Genomic DNA, 14,322 nt, shown 5'->3' on the forward strand with positions numbered 1-14,322 from the left:
AACAAGTTCTCCCTCCAAAATCTCAGCAATTCAGCAAATATTTTTTTTCCTGATTTATCAGATTTACTGATTTCACAAGATTTATTTTACGGCTAATTCCTTTCAATTATATTCTTATTCAGCAAGATACTGGAAGTAATTAGACAAAGTCAGATTGCAGGATCGGACTTTGGTTTGCTGTCTTTAAAAGTCAATGTTGTGCCAGGCACGGTGGTGCCCGCCTGTAATCCCAGCAACTTGGGAGGCTGAGGCAGGAGGATCGCAAGTTCAAGGCAAGCCTGGGCAAGGCAGTGAGACCCTAAGCAACTTAGTGAGACTCTCTCAAAATAAAAAAAATAAAAATACAAAGGGCGGGGGATGTAGCTCAGTGGCTATGTGGCCCTAGGTTCAATCCCTGGTACTTAACCCACCCTCCAAAAGTCAATGTTGTGATTTTTAAAAATGGGGTGCTGAGTAGGACTACTGTACACTAAAAGACATGAAATACTAACATAATCAATATGAGAAGTTTGATTGGAACATCATTTTAAAAAAAGGCTAACTGTAAAAGAGAGATATTTGAAAGAATTTGAATATGGCACGTCAGATGACATTAATGCATCATTGTCATTTTTGAAGTATGATGTGGTTGCCTAGGACAATGAGCTGATATTCTGGTGATTCTCATTGAAATATTTAGTAGTGAAGCAGTGTATTATCTGTAATTTTCAAATGGATCAGACCAGAAAAAAAGTTCTGTTGACATCTACATGGTCAGTTCTACTAGGTGGCTTGTTTTGAAAATATGATTTTTTTTTTCAGGCTCGCTGATATCTTAGGGCACAATTTGAACATAATGTGAATTTCATATTTGCTTATGTGCTGCTGCAATAGCAGGACACACAACAAGTGAAATACTAAGTGCAGAAAATCACAACCTTGCACAAAACAGCTTGCACAAAATGCATGTGTGCACACGTACACCTGAGACCAGTTGGCTTCCTCCTTGTCCCTCCTCAGGAAGGATACTCATATTTATTTGGGAGACAGCCTTTCTGTCCTATTTCAGGTGTCTTTCATTCCACTCCCACAACCCACAAATTTTGACCCCATGAAAAAAGTGCCATACTTAACTGTAGTATTTGAGTATTTCCTAACCCTTTAACGTATGAGAGATCATGCCATTGCATTAGATTCTGATCTATTTTTGTTGCTGATGATCTTTTCAAGTGTGGTATCCTGAATTCCATTTTCTCCATACACCCTGTGATTTACACCATGTGATAATTTTGCATAGCATGGCAACTTTTAGGAATTCCTATGTCCTGTTATAGCATAGCTTACTGTGTACAAGAAGCAAAGAGGATGTCAGCAATTGCCAAGTACCAGGATGGACAGATGGGTGCTCTTTGCGCTATTCTTTCAATGTTTCTATTATTTATGGCAATTTTCATAATGAAATAGTTGGAGGGGTTGGGAACAAACATAAAATATTCTTGAAATACAGAAATAATCTCATGGTTCCTAGATTTTGGAGAAATTGAACGCTCCTTAAAATTCTGCTTAAAGGAATGGACTATATTCCCTGCATATAGCCAGGGAGCTGATATACATATATAACCACAAGAAATGCATTCATAAAGAAGTAGCAAGAAGAGTCTTATCTATTCAAGGAGTGTTCACTGAAACAAGCTGTTGGGCAGCTGGTGGACTGAGTAAACTCTGCAAATGATCTTTTACTGACTTGGTCTCTGGCACTCAGGGCACTACACAAATCTATTCTCAGCAAACAGGTCTGCTGGTCTGTGCTCTTCCAAGGGTTGGGGAAGGATTTAGAAGTGAAGGGTCAGCTATAGGTTTCAGAAACAGGTCCCAGTTTCTGGCTGGGATGCTGAGTGCTGGGGGAGGGACCAGAGTCCAAGGAATTCTCTGGGACCTGGAAGAGCCTATCAGATACGTCAAGAGTCAGCCTTGGATTTGTGGGATGGGTTACCCGCTCTACCCCACCTACTGCCTCCTGTGATTAGAGACACCACTAGAACCATCTTCAGGGAGGAGAATTACTATCTGTGGAACTGGAGAAGGGGGTCAGCACCCCTACAGAAATGGTGGGCATCACAGAAGCTGGGGAGAAGAAAACCCGTGTTTGGAGTAGGGACCCTGTTACCTTGGAGAGAGCAGGAAGGGAATGGCCATGCCTGGGGCTTTTTAGGGACTAAGACCCTGTTCATCTAGGCTGGAGGTGCAGTAGGGTGTGCAATGGAGACCGGGCTTTTGGCTTCCTTCATTCCAAAGGGCTGGGACTCACAGGGATTGTGGAGACTTACAGAGCCTCAGAATACTCACTCCTGGGGGTGGTGACTGTGATCTGGTGGGTGTAACCTGCAGAGATCAAGGAAGAAAGGGTGAGAAGGGGAAGGATGAGGGCAAGGGAGGGGAGGACGTGGATGGGCCCTGCAACACAGCAGAGCACAGAGGGCCGCTGCTCACCATTGACATAGAGACTGTTCCTGTCCAGGGTGTAGGGGCCCAGCTGGGTGACGCCGTGGGTCAGCTGGCTCAGCTCCCAGTACAGCCGCTCTCTGTTCAGCCCTAGGCCTGAGGGGTCGGGGTGGTAGGTGCAGACGGCATCCACTCCAGTGGCCGTTCCATCCTTCTCAGATCTGGTGAGGACAGGTGGGGGACAGTAAATTGAATGTCTAGGGCAGGTCAGTGGCAATGACAGAGAGGTGAGAAACCCGGCTTAGATTTTCTGAGTGCGCTGGCTTCCAACCAGCCTGGGACTGTGAGCAGAGTCACAGATTGGAGAATTCTTATTCAATGCAAGATTCAAACCTGCATCCTGCTGGCGTGGGGACAGGAAAGGTCATACTTGAGACAGGGGAAGTCCTGGAATTGGGCATTAAAGCTAATGAAGAAAATGTGTTTGTTTTGAGAGAAATCCTGGTGACAGAAGTGAAAATCTAAAGGATTAGTGGTTCTTTTAAAAGGGAGAGCGGGTTGGAGAATTCAGAAAGTATGACTCAGGTAGGGGTCCAGCCCTGCGACTGGACTCTGCACAATTCCGGCATAGGTGGGTGGTCATGGGGAAGCAGTAGGATAAGGAGACATTTTGGTGCTGGAGCTGATGCCTCCTAAATGCCACCTCTGCTGAGGACATCCAGAGGGAGGGCAGGAAAGAAGCCAACCAAACTCCTGGAGTCTGGCAGCAACAGGGGCAGCCCTGGTCTGCTAGCCTAAGGTCTCACCTGAGCAAAGTCAGCCGGCAGCCAGAATACAGGGGGCCGATGCTGGTATTCTTGAACAAGGGCCCGAGCTGTGGAGGAAGGAGACAGAGGTAAGTAGAAGGGCTGAGGAAATAGGGGTGGGGCAGACGTGAGGTGGGCGGGGCGTCTGCGGAGGGCGTGGCCTTGCTCAGGTGGGCGGGGCCAGGTGCCAGGAGGACCAGGTTCTTACCAGTTTTTGCAGCACTCTCTCCATGATGTTGAACTTCCAGGATCCGGGCTGATGCATCTCCTCCTCGTACATCAGATCAATGATGGTGAAGTTGATGGTGAGCGGCACCAGCAAAGAGTCAGCCGTGGCAGCGGGGACTGGAGAAAGACACCCACTGAGTATTCTTGGTCTGTGAACCTGCGTGTGATCTTCAAGCACTGGGGAGGGTCTTCCTCAAGGATGGAGACCCCAGACGTCAGTATCAACAGAGAGCAGATACAAAGAATGAGTGGGAACAGGCTCCAGGGAGGTAAGTGCTTCCTCTAGCAGAGTGCACAGGTGGCTGCTGACCCTCCAGGTGACTACTATTCTGACATTCTCCTTTCCTGAGTTTCTGTTTAGCCCTAATTGTTTCTCTGAGATTCACATATTTATTGATTAAAAAAAGGTTTAAAGAAACAATTTTACTGCATTTTTACATGCCAGACCCTGTTTGAAGTGCTTTGCTCACAGAGAACACATCGTTTTGGAGCATCACAGTACGACCATGCCAATTTTACAGATGTAAAAACTGAGTCAGTATGAAGTTAAATAATTCGCCTTGAGTCCCACAATCTCTAAGAGGCAGAACCCGATTCGAACCCAGGCTTTGTGGCCCCTAGGACCACGGGCAGGAACAATGAGAGCCCGGTCTGCCTGAGAGGCATGGGCTGATGTGCAACCATAGACCTGGGACGGCAATGAGGCCAGCTTATCCAGGACCTCAGCAGGGCCAGTGGTGGTCTGGAAATCCACCTTGGGCCAGTGGAAAGCAGAGCCTGCCCCAATTCCTAAGTCAGCATGACCTGCAAGAAGGTGGTTTCCAGGCCTATGCATGGATCTCACTGTTCTCTTCCTTCCTGGAATTGAAAACTAAGTCCACGAGAGAGAAGGTCCCCCACACACCTGCGGAACTGACGCCAGGGGCATCTGAGCGACATTGTGATTCCGCACCTAGCTGGACAGTCACCTCTTTCTTTTCTGTTTTCTCTGTTGGAGGCCCATCAAAGACCAGGGCCATTTCTACACTGTTGATGCTACATCATCAGAGCCTTTGATGAATGATTAATAAATACTTGTCCCATGAATGAATGAATGAACGGAGCCTCCCCCCTCCCCTAATGATGCCTCCCACCCGCCCAGGATGGCTGAGCTTTGCATGGGGAGGAATCACTGAGAGGAAGCTCCTACCTGTGGAGACTGGGACAGGGAGTGCAGATGTCACCGGGGGGATGACAGAGGCCATATCAGCTGAGGAGAAAACACAGGGAGGCACAGGAGGTGGGAGAAGGGGGCTCCCCCACCAGGGAGGGCCCAGGATGGAACCCTAAGGCCATTTCCTATTCGGCCTCAAGCTTGTGGCTGGCATTTCTTTTCTGGGCTGGGGAAGGACTGGGGTTTTCTGGGTTTCCTTCCTCTCTGGGGATGTGGGGTAGAGGACAGGGGAGAGAATGGATGGGCTCTAAGGCAATCCAGTACTAGGACCTAAGTTACTCACTTGTGGGGACGGAAGTCAGAGCCCAGTGAGTGTAACCTGAAGAAAGAGAAGGAGAGAGAGCGTGAAGATGGGAGGGATAGGGAATGGGGAGAACAGGCAAGGATCTGGGGTCCTATGGATTTATTTAAAAGTCATATTTAGGGAGTGCTCTGTATGAGCAGACCATAGCCAAATCCCAGAGAGCACAACTGGAGTGCAGGGTACTAGGTTAACTGCCGTTCATGCTTCTGCCCTCTGTCCACTTCCCTAAGTGCCTGATCTCTCCAGAAAAGCTCTGCATATGCACCTTTCTGTGTGAGGAGCCCAGAGCACACAGCCTGCTGAGGCCGGGGGGAAGCTGTGCTGCAGCCACAGCCCTGCTCACCATTGACGTAAAGGCTGTCCCTGTCCAGGGTGAAGAAGCCCAGCCGGGTGATGCCACGGGTCTCACGGCTAAACTCCCAGTAGAGCAGCTCTCTGTCCAGCCCCATGCCTGTGGGCTCAGAGCGGTGGGTGCAGACGATGTCCACTCTGGTGGCTGACCCGTCCTTCTCAGACCTGGGTGGAGGGGGACGTGGTGATAGGGACATGTGCAAGATCGACACTGAGTGTGCCTTGCAAGAATAATAAAAGAATAATAATACGGGAAAAGTCACAAAGCTTTTTCATAAGAGAGAGAGAGAGAGAGAGAGAGAGAGAGAGAGAGAGAGAGAGAGAGAGAGAGAGAGATCTAAAATTTACAAAAGATCAGTAGATGAGGTAAGCTGGGACTAGACTGGCATGGTGCCTGTTTACCATCCACACACAGGTGGAAGATCCCATACCTGAGACGCTTGGCACCAGAGTGTTTCCGAGTTTTACTAGGTTTTGGAATATTTGCATAAACTTTGCCAGTTGAGCATCCACTATCTGGAAATCTGAAATCCCACGAAACTCAAAAGTTTTTGAATTTCAATATGACACTCAAGCAGTTTTAGACTTTTGAGCATTTTGCATTTTCATATTTAGGGATGCACTACGATTACATCACCCCACTCCCAGATTATGCCAAGGGAGAAAAAAAATGGATAAATAGGCAGGCAGCCCAAGACCTTGCAAATACCTCAGGCACATCACTTCTGAGGGCTTTCAGTGTGGGTTAAGGAATGTTCATGCCACAAAGATGATTCAGTTTTGCACTTAAATTTTTCCCGAGTACAGAATAATTTTGGAAGTTGCTGGGCATTCACTCCTGGGGGATGTTCTACATGTTGGTTAAGACCAGGGGGAAAAAGTCAGAAGAGAAGACTGGCAAGACAAAAACCAGGGAGAGGGCTCAGCAGACGCAGCACTATAGATCCTCGGAGCCGCCACACTGGACAGGTGGGGAACAGGATAGATTCAGGAACTGCATCGGGGAGGCCAAGAGTGTGAGTGTCCACTGCTGGGCATCTCACCTGAGTGAAGTCAGTCTGCAGCCAGAGTAGAGGAGGCCAATACTTGTGTTCTTGAACACAGGACCAAGCTGAGGAGAGAGAGGGAGGTGAGTGAGAGGGCTGGGGGCCATGCCAGGTGGGGGTCGGTGGCTGGCATCTCAGGGCTCTTACGACACGCTGCAGCATCGCCTCGGTCGTGTTGAACTTGTCCGATCCCGGGTGTCTCATGTCAGACACATACTGCAGGTTGGTGATGGTGAAGTTGAGGGTGAAGGACAGCAGGGCAGGGCTCACAGCTGCAAGGAGAGAGTCTGTCCTGAGCTGGCAGGAGAGCCCTGTCCAGTTCCCGCTCCGGCCTGCCCCAGCCTGCCCATAGGGCTCTGATCCTCGCCATCAGAGCTCAGGCAGCTTGGTTCTACTGCACGCAGGGACCACCACTTCCGTCACTCTTTGTATTTGGAATTGGTTCTTCTCCTGGGAGCTCTGATTTGGAGATACCCAAAGTCACCCCATACTGACTTATGCCATCTTGACCCAATTATGTGACCAGGCTCATGTCATGCAATTCCTTTTCCTCCTTCCCTCCCCTCCCTTCCTTCTTGCAATGAATCGTTATTGAGCACCTACCATACCGGAGGAGGCATGGTTATGGTATCGGCAGATAAATTGCTAGTTAGGAAAACAGAATTCATGTCAACTATTTCAAAAAGGGAGTTCAATAGAAAACAAAACTACAAGAACAAACAACCTGAAGGGGTAGCAGAGATTAGCAAAGCCAGGAAGTCCTGGTCCCATAGGACTGAAGGGACAGAAGGACAAGATGGTGGCACACCAGATGTTGCTGAGCACATGGAGGGGACAAGGCCCTTGCTGGAGATGCTACATAAAGCAGAGGGGGCGCAGTGAGAAATGCCCTGGCTCATCTGTAGCCTTGCCCACCCTGGTCACACCAGTGCCTCCTTTGGGCTGCAACTAACAGGGACTTAGCAAGGGAACCTGGGAAAGGTAGTTTTCAAGGGTCAAGTCCACAGAGCAGAGGAGGGAAAGGTGGAGAATGAATAGATTCCTAGAAGGGGGAAGGAGACTGGGAAAACAAATACAACTGAAGAGTCCTGTGTGCTGATGGTCCCCAGCTTAGGATGTTTATTGACTTTATAATGGTGCAAAGGTCATGTGCATTCAGTAAAACACGTACTTTAAATTCTTTTTCTCCTGGGCTAGTGCTCTGTGGTATACTTTCTCATCCAACCGCATGAGATACTCAGCATTTCATTGTAAGATAGGCTTTGCATTAGATGACTTTGTCCAGCTGTAGTTAATGTTATGTGTTCTGAGCACAGTTACGATGGTCTGGGCTCAGGCAGGCTGCTCAGTAGGCTAGCTATATTAAATGCATTTTCAACTTATGACAGTTTCATCTTAGGATGGGTTTTTGGGATGTACACCCATCCATCATAAGTCAAAAAGTGCTTGTGCTGTGAAGGACTTAAAAGCCTCAGCAGGATATGATTTAGTTAGAAGAGTCAGACAAGGTGCCTATGAAAGCTTGGCATCTGTGTGAACCCTGAGGGAAGAAGAGGAGCCAGCTGTCCAAGGAGACGGAGGGAAGTGCTTCAAGCCAGGGAAGAACAAGCGCAAAGCTCATGAACTCGGAAAAAGCTTGCTGTGCTTGAGTGGTATCCACATCGAGGCATGCCAGGCAGAGTACAGGAGGAGATGGAGTCAAACGGCATCAACAATGACGTCCTGGACCTGCGGATCGTCGTTACAATGTGAGGTGCGAGGAAGGTCTTGCCCTGGAAAGCCATGCTCTGATGTAGATTTTAACGAGTGGCTTCTGGTTGCTGTGTGGTAACCGGGGCAGGAATGCAAGCAGGGAGACCCTCGTGGAAACCACTGCTGGCCAGCGGCTGGAGAGGTGACGAGAATGAATGGACTGGGATGTGCCCTGGACAATGGATCGTGATGGTTAAAAAGTGGACTGAAGGGTAGGACGGGCCAGGGCGTGCTTCTCGCTTTACAAATGAATTCCTGTGCTTGAAATGTCATCCTGTCACTCTGCACCAGGGGCTCTCATGGCCCCTCCCCCTGGCCCCGAGGCTGTTGGCTGGGACCCTTCAAGGCCCCTGATGTCCCTCTGGACTGTGAGCGTCCACTGGTATCGACTTCCATTTGCAGTCCTTCCTCTGCTCAACGATACTGTTGTCCCTCCGTGTCTATGGGGGATTGGTTACAGGACCACTCCTCCCCTGCAGTGGACACTGAAAGCTCCCAGCTGCTCAAGACCCTTATGTAAAAGGACACAATATAGTTGACCCTGTAGGTTCTGCATCTGAGGATACAACCACCTGAAGATGGAAAATATTTTTAAAAATTGCAATGTAGTGTCTGTAATGAACATGTGCAGACATTTTTCTTGTTGTTATTCCATTATTATTGTTATACTGTGTTGTTGCATGCAGTATAGCAAAGATGCATGCAGAATTTGCATTCTATTAGGTATTACAAATCATCTAGAAATCATACTTAAGGTCTATGGGAGGATGTATGTAGATGCTACAAGGGACTTGCCATTTATATAAGGGACTTGAGCACTCTTGGATTTTGGTTATTTCGGGAGGTATTGAAACCAATACCCTGCAGAAATTGAGGAACAACTGTGCTGACTGTTTCATCTCTTGAGAGCTGACTGTGTGCCAGGTCCAGGCTGAGGCCACCTCCCATCACCTAAATCCAGAGCTTGTACTCTTAATTCCAACTTCATCCAATCTCTCCCTCAGATCCATGAGTGTGCAGTCTCTGCAGGCCCTGAGGCACCTATGGTGATATTTTGACCAAGGAGCAACTGTGGCTCAGGGAAAATGAATGTAAAGTCAAGTACAAATCAATCTGGACTGCTGCAGCCCAGGCTTGCTGAGGCCCTCTTCTGGCTGTTGGTCCGGTGGGAGCAGGCTGGGATCCAGGGAAATGCTGGCGAGTCTCAGCTGGGCCTTTCAACCTGCAGATGCTTTCTAGGAAAACCAAAGAGGCTCCCACACATCATCAGGGTCCTAGACTCTTGTGACAATGCCAACTGAATTGGAAGCCATTGCCTGGGGTGTTTGGTGGGTGAGGATTCTGGAACTGTGTTGAACTTGGGAAGAATGGATGCTCTTATCAATTAATGATGTCTGCCTTGGAAGAGGGAGCGGCAGAGGTGCCACATAGTTGTCCTGAGTAGAATTTGACAGAATTATGATACATTTGAACCAGGGAAGGAAAGGAATGCTTCCATACCTTATCAGAAAGCATACTCATCCCTCCCTTTCTCAGGAGAATTCATGCATTTCCTACAGCTCTACCAGGTACGAGGCCCTGGGTTGAAACTGGCTAAGCATAAAAGAGCGAGACACATATGCTCTATCCAGAGGGCATGCTTGACATTGGAGTCAACAGAAGGAAACACAATGTTCAAAAGCACAATGCTCAAAAGTTTGCAGCAGAGTTATTTCTAAAAATCACAATACTTAAAATTAACTTTGTCTATACTGACAAAGTTTTTAAAAAGAAAGTATATTAAACGATACCAGTTAGATGCACAGCATAGCTCTCAGCGAATATTCAACATTCAATAATTTCAGATATTGTCTGCTACTTTTTTTGTTAACACCATCATCACCAAACCATTACTGTCACGCCACCACCATTATTATCATCACGACCACCACCATCAGCATCACCGTCATCAGCATCTCCACTACATCATCACCATCGTCATCATCATGAACAGTATTGAATCATAACCATCAATACTACCATGATCATCACCATCATCAGTATCACCATCACCATCACCATCATCACCACCATCACCATCATCAGCATCACCCCTACATTCATCATCACCATCATCAGCATTACCACTGTGATCATCACCACCACCAGCACCATCATCACCATCAACATCATCAGCATCTCTACTACCATCATAATCACCATCATCAACAGTATCGATGTCACAACCATCAAAACCACCATGATCATTACCATCATCAGCATCACCACTACCATCATCACTATCACCATCATCAGTATTGACATCATCAACATTGTCACCATCGTCACCATCATCACAAGAATATAAATTCCCAAAGAGCAGTGATGATCTGTTTTGTGTTCTCCAGTGTATCTCCAGGGCCCAGCACAACACAGGTGCTTCATCAGGTTGTTGGTTGATTCATCATCACTAGGTTTACTGTGATTTTCCGTCTTTAATTGACTGAATAATGTCAGAGACATTTACACTCATCAGGTGCCCTCTAACAGAGATGCCATCAACTGGTATTTACCTGTGGGGCTGGGGAAGGAGAATGGAGTCTCAGAAGTTCTCAGGTCCACTGTGGAGACCCTAGGAGCTGAGCAGAAGCCCTCATTAGTGAAAGCAGCAGCACACTCTCATGGTAGAGATGCCAGAAGGTGGGACTATTTATGGGGTTTGCTGCACCTGGGGCTTGAACTTGGACTCTCTGTAAAGCTGGGCAGAACAGAGGGTAAAAACACTTTGCTCTCTCTAGCCAGGCCTGGTGGTGCATGCCTGTAATCTCAGTGACTCTGGAGGCTGAGGTAGGAGGATCACAAGCTTGAGGTCAACCTGGGAAACTTAGGAAGACCCTGTCTCAAAATTAATAATAACAATAATAAATTAAGTTTTCACTCTCAGATCTTTTTGCTTCTGGATAGGACGAAGCAGGTATGAGGAAGGGTCAGACCCTGCTCTGCTTGGTGGGGAGGGTTACTGGAACATCAGTTGATACTCACTGCTGGTGATGAGTGCAGAGCTCCAATGGGTGAAACCTGCAGGGAAAAGAAGGGGTTGTGGACAAGGGTTCGGAAAGGTAGGGTTCTAAGGAGGCTCAGGATGCCGGGGTGCAGTGTTGGGGGTTCATGAAGCAAGGGCTGTAGGGGATTTTTTGTCAGGACCCTCATATCAGGCAGGAAGACCCTGAGGGTGATGTCAGTCCCAGATGAGAACCATGAGCTCCAGACCTGAATCAGCACATACTGAGCCCACGGCCAAGCCCACAGGGCCAGGCAGAGAGTGTGACCACAGCCAGAGCACAACAAGTTCACAACAAGGAGGAAGAGACTCCCACCACCTCCCAGCTGCTCACCATTGACATAGAGACTGTTCTTGTCCAGGGTGTAGGGGCCCAGCCGGGTGATGTCATAGGTCAGCTGGCTCAGCTCCCAGTACAGTCGTTCTCTGTCCAGTGTGTGGCCTTTAGGGTCAGGGCGATGCATGCAGACCATGTCCACTCTGGTGGCCGCCCCATCCTTATCAGGCCTGGGTAAACACCATACATGGTCCAACTACCTCTCCATCCATTTGTTCTACCCTCCTTTTCTTTGCCAGTTCCTGACTCAGAAACTGGGGAAACCCTAGTTAACAAGGAAGCTGCTGTCTGCATGGAAACCCCCACTATGAACAATCATGAGGACCACAATGCCAGGCCTATCTGCCCTGGGGCACCGGATGCACAACGGACACAGGGGCTGCTGTTGATGGGGCTGAGAGATCCCAATGAGGCCAGGACTGCCGAGTCCTGACACAGGTTCCGATGGACATGACAAGGTGCTGAGGGTCAGGGTATAATGGGCAGCAGGCCCCCAGGAAGGAGACCATGGCACAGTGAGTGACATTGTCCTTTGGAGCACTGGCATGATCAGAAGGCTAAAGTGATCCTCTCTAGATTCTATGGAACAGCAGGGTTGGGACACTTCTAAGGAGACCAGGCTGTAAGTGACCTGGGAGAGGTGGCCTTTTGGTGGATCTGTCTGAAACTATGGCAGGTCCAACCTGAGGTCAGAAGGCTTGCATGACCCAACATGCATCCTTAGCCACAGGATGAGGACCCATCCACCCAGCCACCCACTCATACAGTGAGCAGTTCAGAGGGAAAGGGGATCCAGAGGGCGGGAGTTGCCTTCCAGGGCAGCTGCTACTATTTATTCAATATTTGCAAAGCAGCAGACCCAGTAATCTGTACTCATAATTGCTGTGCTTCATCCTTAAAGCATCCCTATGGGCTGGTATTGCTCAATTTCCATGTTGATTATATGACGAATTATATGGAATTTAAGATATAGAGATATGTAAATATATGTGGTGTATATATTTCATATATAATATATAATTATATTATAGATTATGCAGTTATACATTATATTTGTACCTAAATATTCATATTAAAGTAGTTACAGCTATTTTTATATACATATATATGGAAGATATACACACATAGGTATATCCCCCCACACATAGTTATTTCCTCAGTATCTATCAGGGATTGAGTCCAGGCTCCCCAGGGGTACCAAAATCCTTAAATGCTCAAGTTCCTTGAATAAAAAGATGGAGTATTGCATAAACATATCCTCCTGTAGATTTTAAGTCCTCTCTAGGACACTTTAAATAGCTGATGCGATGTATTTGGGTGTTATGTTTTATTATTTAGGAAATGAGGATTAAGTCTGTACATGTCCAGAATGGATGCAATTATTTTTTCTGACCCCTTTCAATCCATACTTGGTTGAACCCATGGATCTGGGGTCCAACAACTCGGAGGTAGACTGTACCATGGGGCAACAGGGAGCAGGAAGGCTTGGCAGAGCTGGGACTGGAGCTCAGGTCTCTGTGACATCAAGGCCCTTGGCCACTAGGCCCCTTCCCTCTTTTTCCTGGGAAGGCAGGAGGTCTGGGGGTAGATGACTACCAGAACATAGAATCTCTCAAGAGCCAGACCTAGAGATTCTTTGTGAGAGATGTGGGATGTTGGGAAAAAGGTCAACTAGCTTCTAACCCGGGCTGCCTGCCCTTCCTAGCACCCAGGGATGGTCTCCATCCCAACTCCTGCCCACCCCAAGGCAGGGCAGGTCCCCAGGGCCGAGTCAGGCCGACTTGGGAGTATACCATCTCCTTGTGACACCCTGTTTGCCTTTCCTCCCCCAGAATCTCTGAGGAGTTATGACTTTCCACATCTGCAAGGCCAGAAAAGGGCTGGGAGTCTGGATCTAGAACCGGAAGCACTGGGGTTGCTGTGTGAGCTAGCACCAGTCACTTATTCCCTGAGCCTCAGTCTCTCCTTCTGTTCCCCAGCAGTTTCATGAGGCTTGATTGGAGAGACAAAATGTTAAACAGAAAATATACAGTACAATGCTTCGGGTCTTAGCAACAGCCGCTGGTGGTGCTGTTGATGCTTAGTATCCATGGTCAGTAGTGATTCCAGGTATGGAGGGAGCCCAGGGCTTAGGGTCTCATCCACCTGTGCAGCTGGGTTTTTCTTAGGGAGGATCTCACCTGAGCGTGGACAGTCTGCAGCCCGAATAGAGGTGTCCCAGACTGCTGTTCTTGAATAAGGTTTTGAGCTGTGAGAGGGAAAGGGGAAGTGAGAAGGAACCGCCAGAGAAGCCTGCAGGAGCGGGAGCACCGGTGGGCGGGACTGGGCAGGGCGAGGTGGCTGGGGCTGGCGCCCGTCTGGGCGTTGTGGGCGGGGCCGGGCGAGGTGGGCGGGGCTCTTACCAGATACTGCAGGATTCTTTCCGTGGAGCTGAACTTCCTGGAGCCTGGGTTCTGCATGTCCTCCTCGTACTCCAGGTTGGTGATGGTGAAGTTGAGCGTGAATGGCAGCTGGAAAGGGACCGCCACAGCAGCTAGGGAGGAGAAGCGGAGACCTTGTTTAAGTCTAAGACAGGCCTCTTGGTTAGGACAGGAAGAGGGATGCCCAGGTAAGGAGTAAAGCAGAATGTCGAAACTGCCGCAGAGGTAGATTGGAAGCCCGGATGCAGATGAAGGGTCCAGAACAGATGTGTGGACCAGACTAGGTCACCAGAAATTGAGTTCTGGGCCCTCACAGGTTCTGGTTAAAGAGTTAAAAGGAATAAGATCGGGAAAATCTGGTTTGGAGCATGCGGGAAAAGTTCATTCAGTCCCACTAATATTTA

At 48.4% G+C, this 14,322-nt stretch overlaps 1 protein-coding gene across 1 annotated transcript in view; it reads right to left on the minus strand.

Annotated features, from left to right (window-relative positions):
* Positions 1–14,322, minus strand: part of MUC16 (mucin 16, cell surface associated) — a gene marked incomplete at its 5' end in the record, with an annotated part of 81,533 nt that overhangs the window by 37,414 nt on the left and 29,797 nt on the right. Inside the window, 14 exons of the mRNA XM_079115094.1 lie at positions 2,326–2,361; positions 2,470–2,642; positions 3,228–3,295; positions 3,436–3,572; positions 4,645–4,704; positions 4,952–4,987; positions 5,316–5,488; positions 6,367–6,434; positions 6,517–6,641; positions 10,674–10,739; positions 11,143–11,178; positions 11,496–11,668; positions 13,679–13,746; positions 13,901–14,031. Of these exons, the coding sequence (XP_078971220.1) occupies positions 2,326–2,361; positions 2,470–2,642; positions 3,228–3,295; positions 3,436–3,572; positions 4,645–4,704; positions 4,952–4,987; positions 5,316–5,488; positions 6,367–6,434; positions 6,517–6,641; positions 10,674–10,739; positions 11,143–11,178; positions 11,496–11,668; positions 13,679–13,746; positions 13,901–14,031 (1,350 nt within the window). The remainder of the gene's footprint in view (positions 1–2,325; positions 2,362–2,469; positions 2,643–3,227; positions 3,296–3,435; positions 3,573–4,644; positions 4,705–4,951; positions 4,988–5,315; positions 5,489–6,366; positions 6,435–6,516; positions 6,642–10,673; positions 10,740–11,142; positions 11,179–11,495; positions 11,669–13,678; positions 13,747–13,900; positions 14,032–14,322) is intronic.

Source organism: Sciurus vulgaris (assembly GCF_902686455.1).
Source record: "Sciurus vulgaris genome assembly, chromosome: 16".
In the NCBI taxonomy this organism is placed as follows: Eukaryota; Metazoa; Chordata; class Mammalia; order Rodentia; family Sciuridae; genus Sciurus; species Sciurus vulgaris.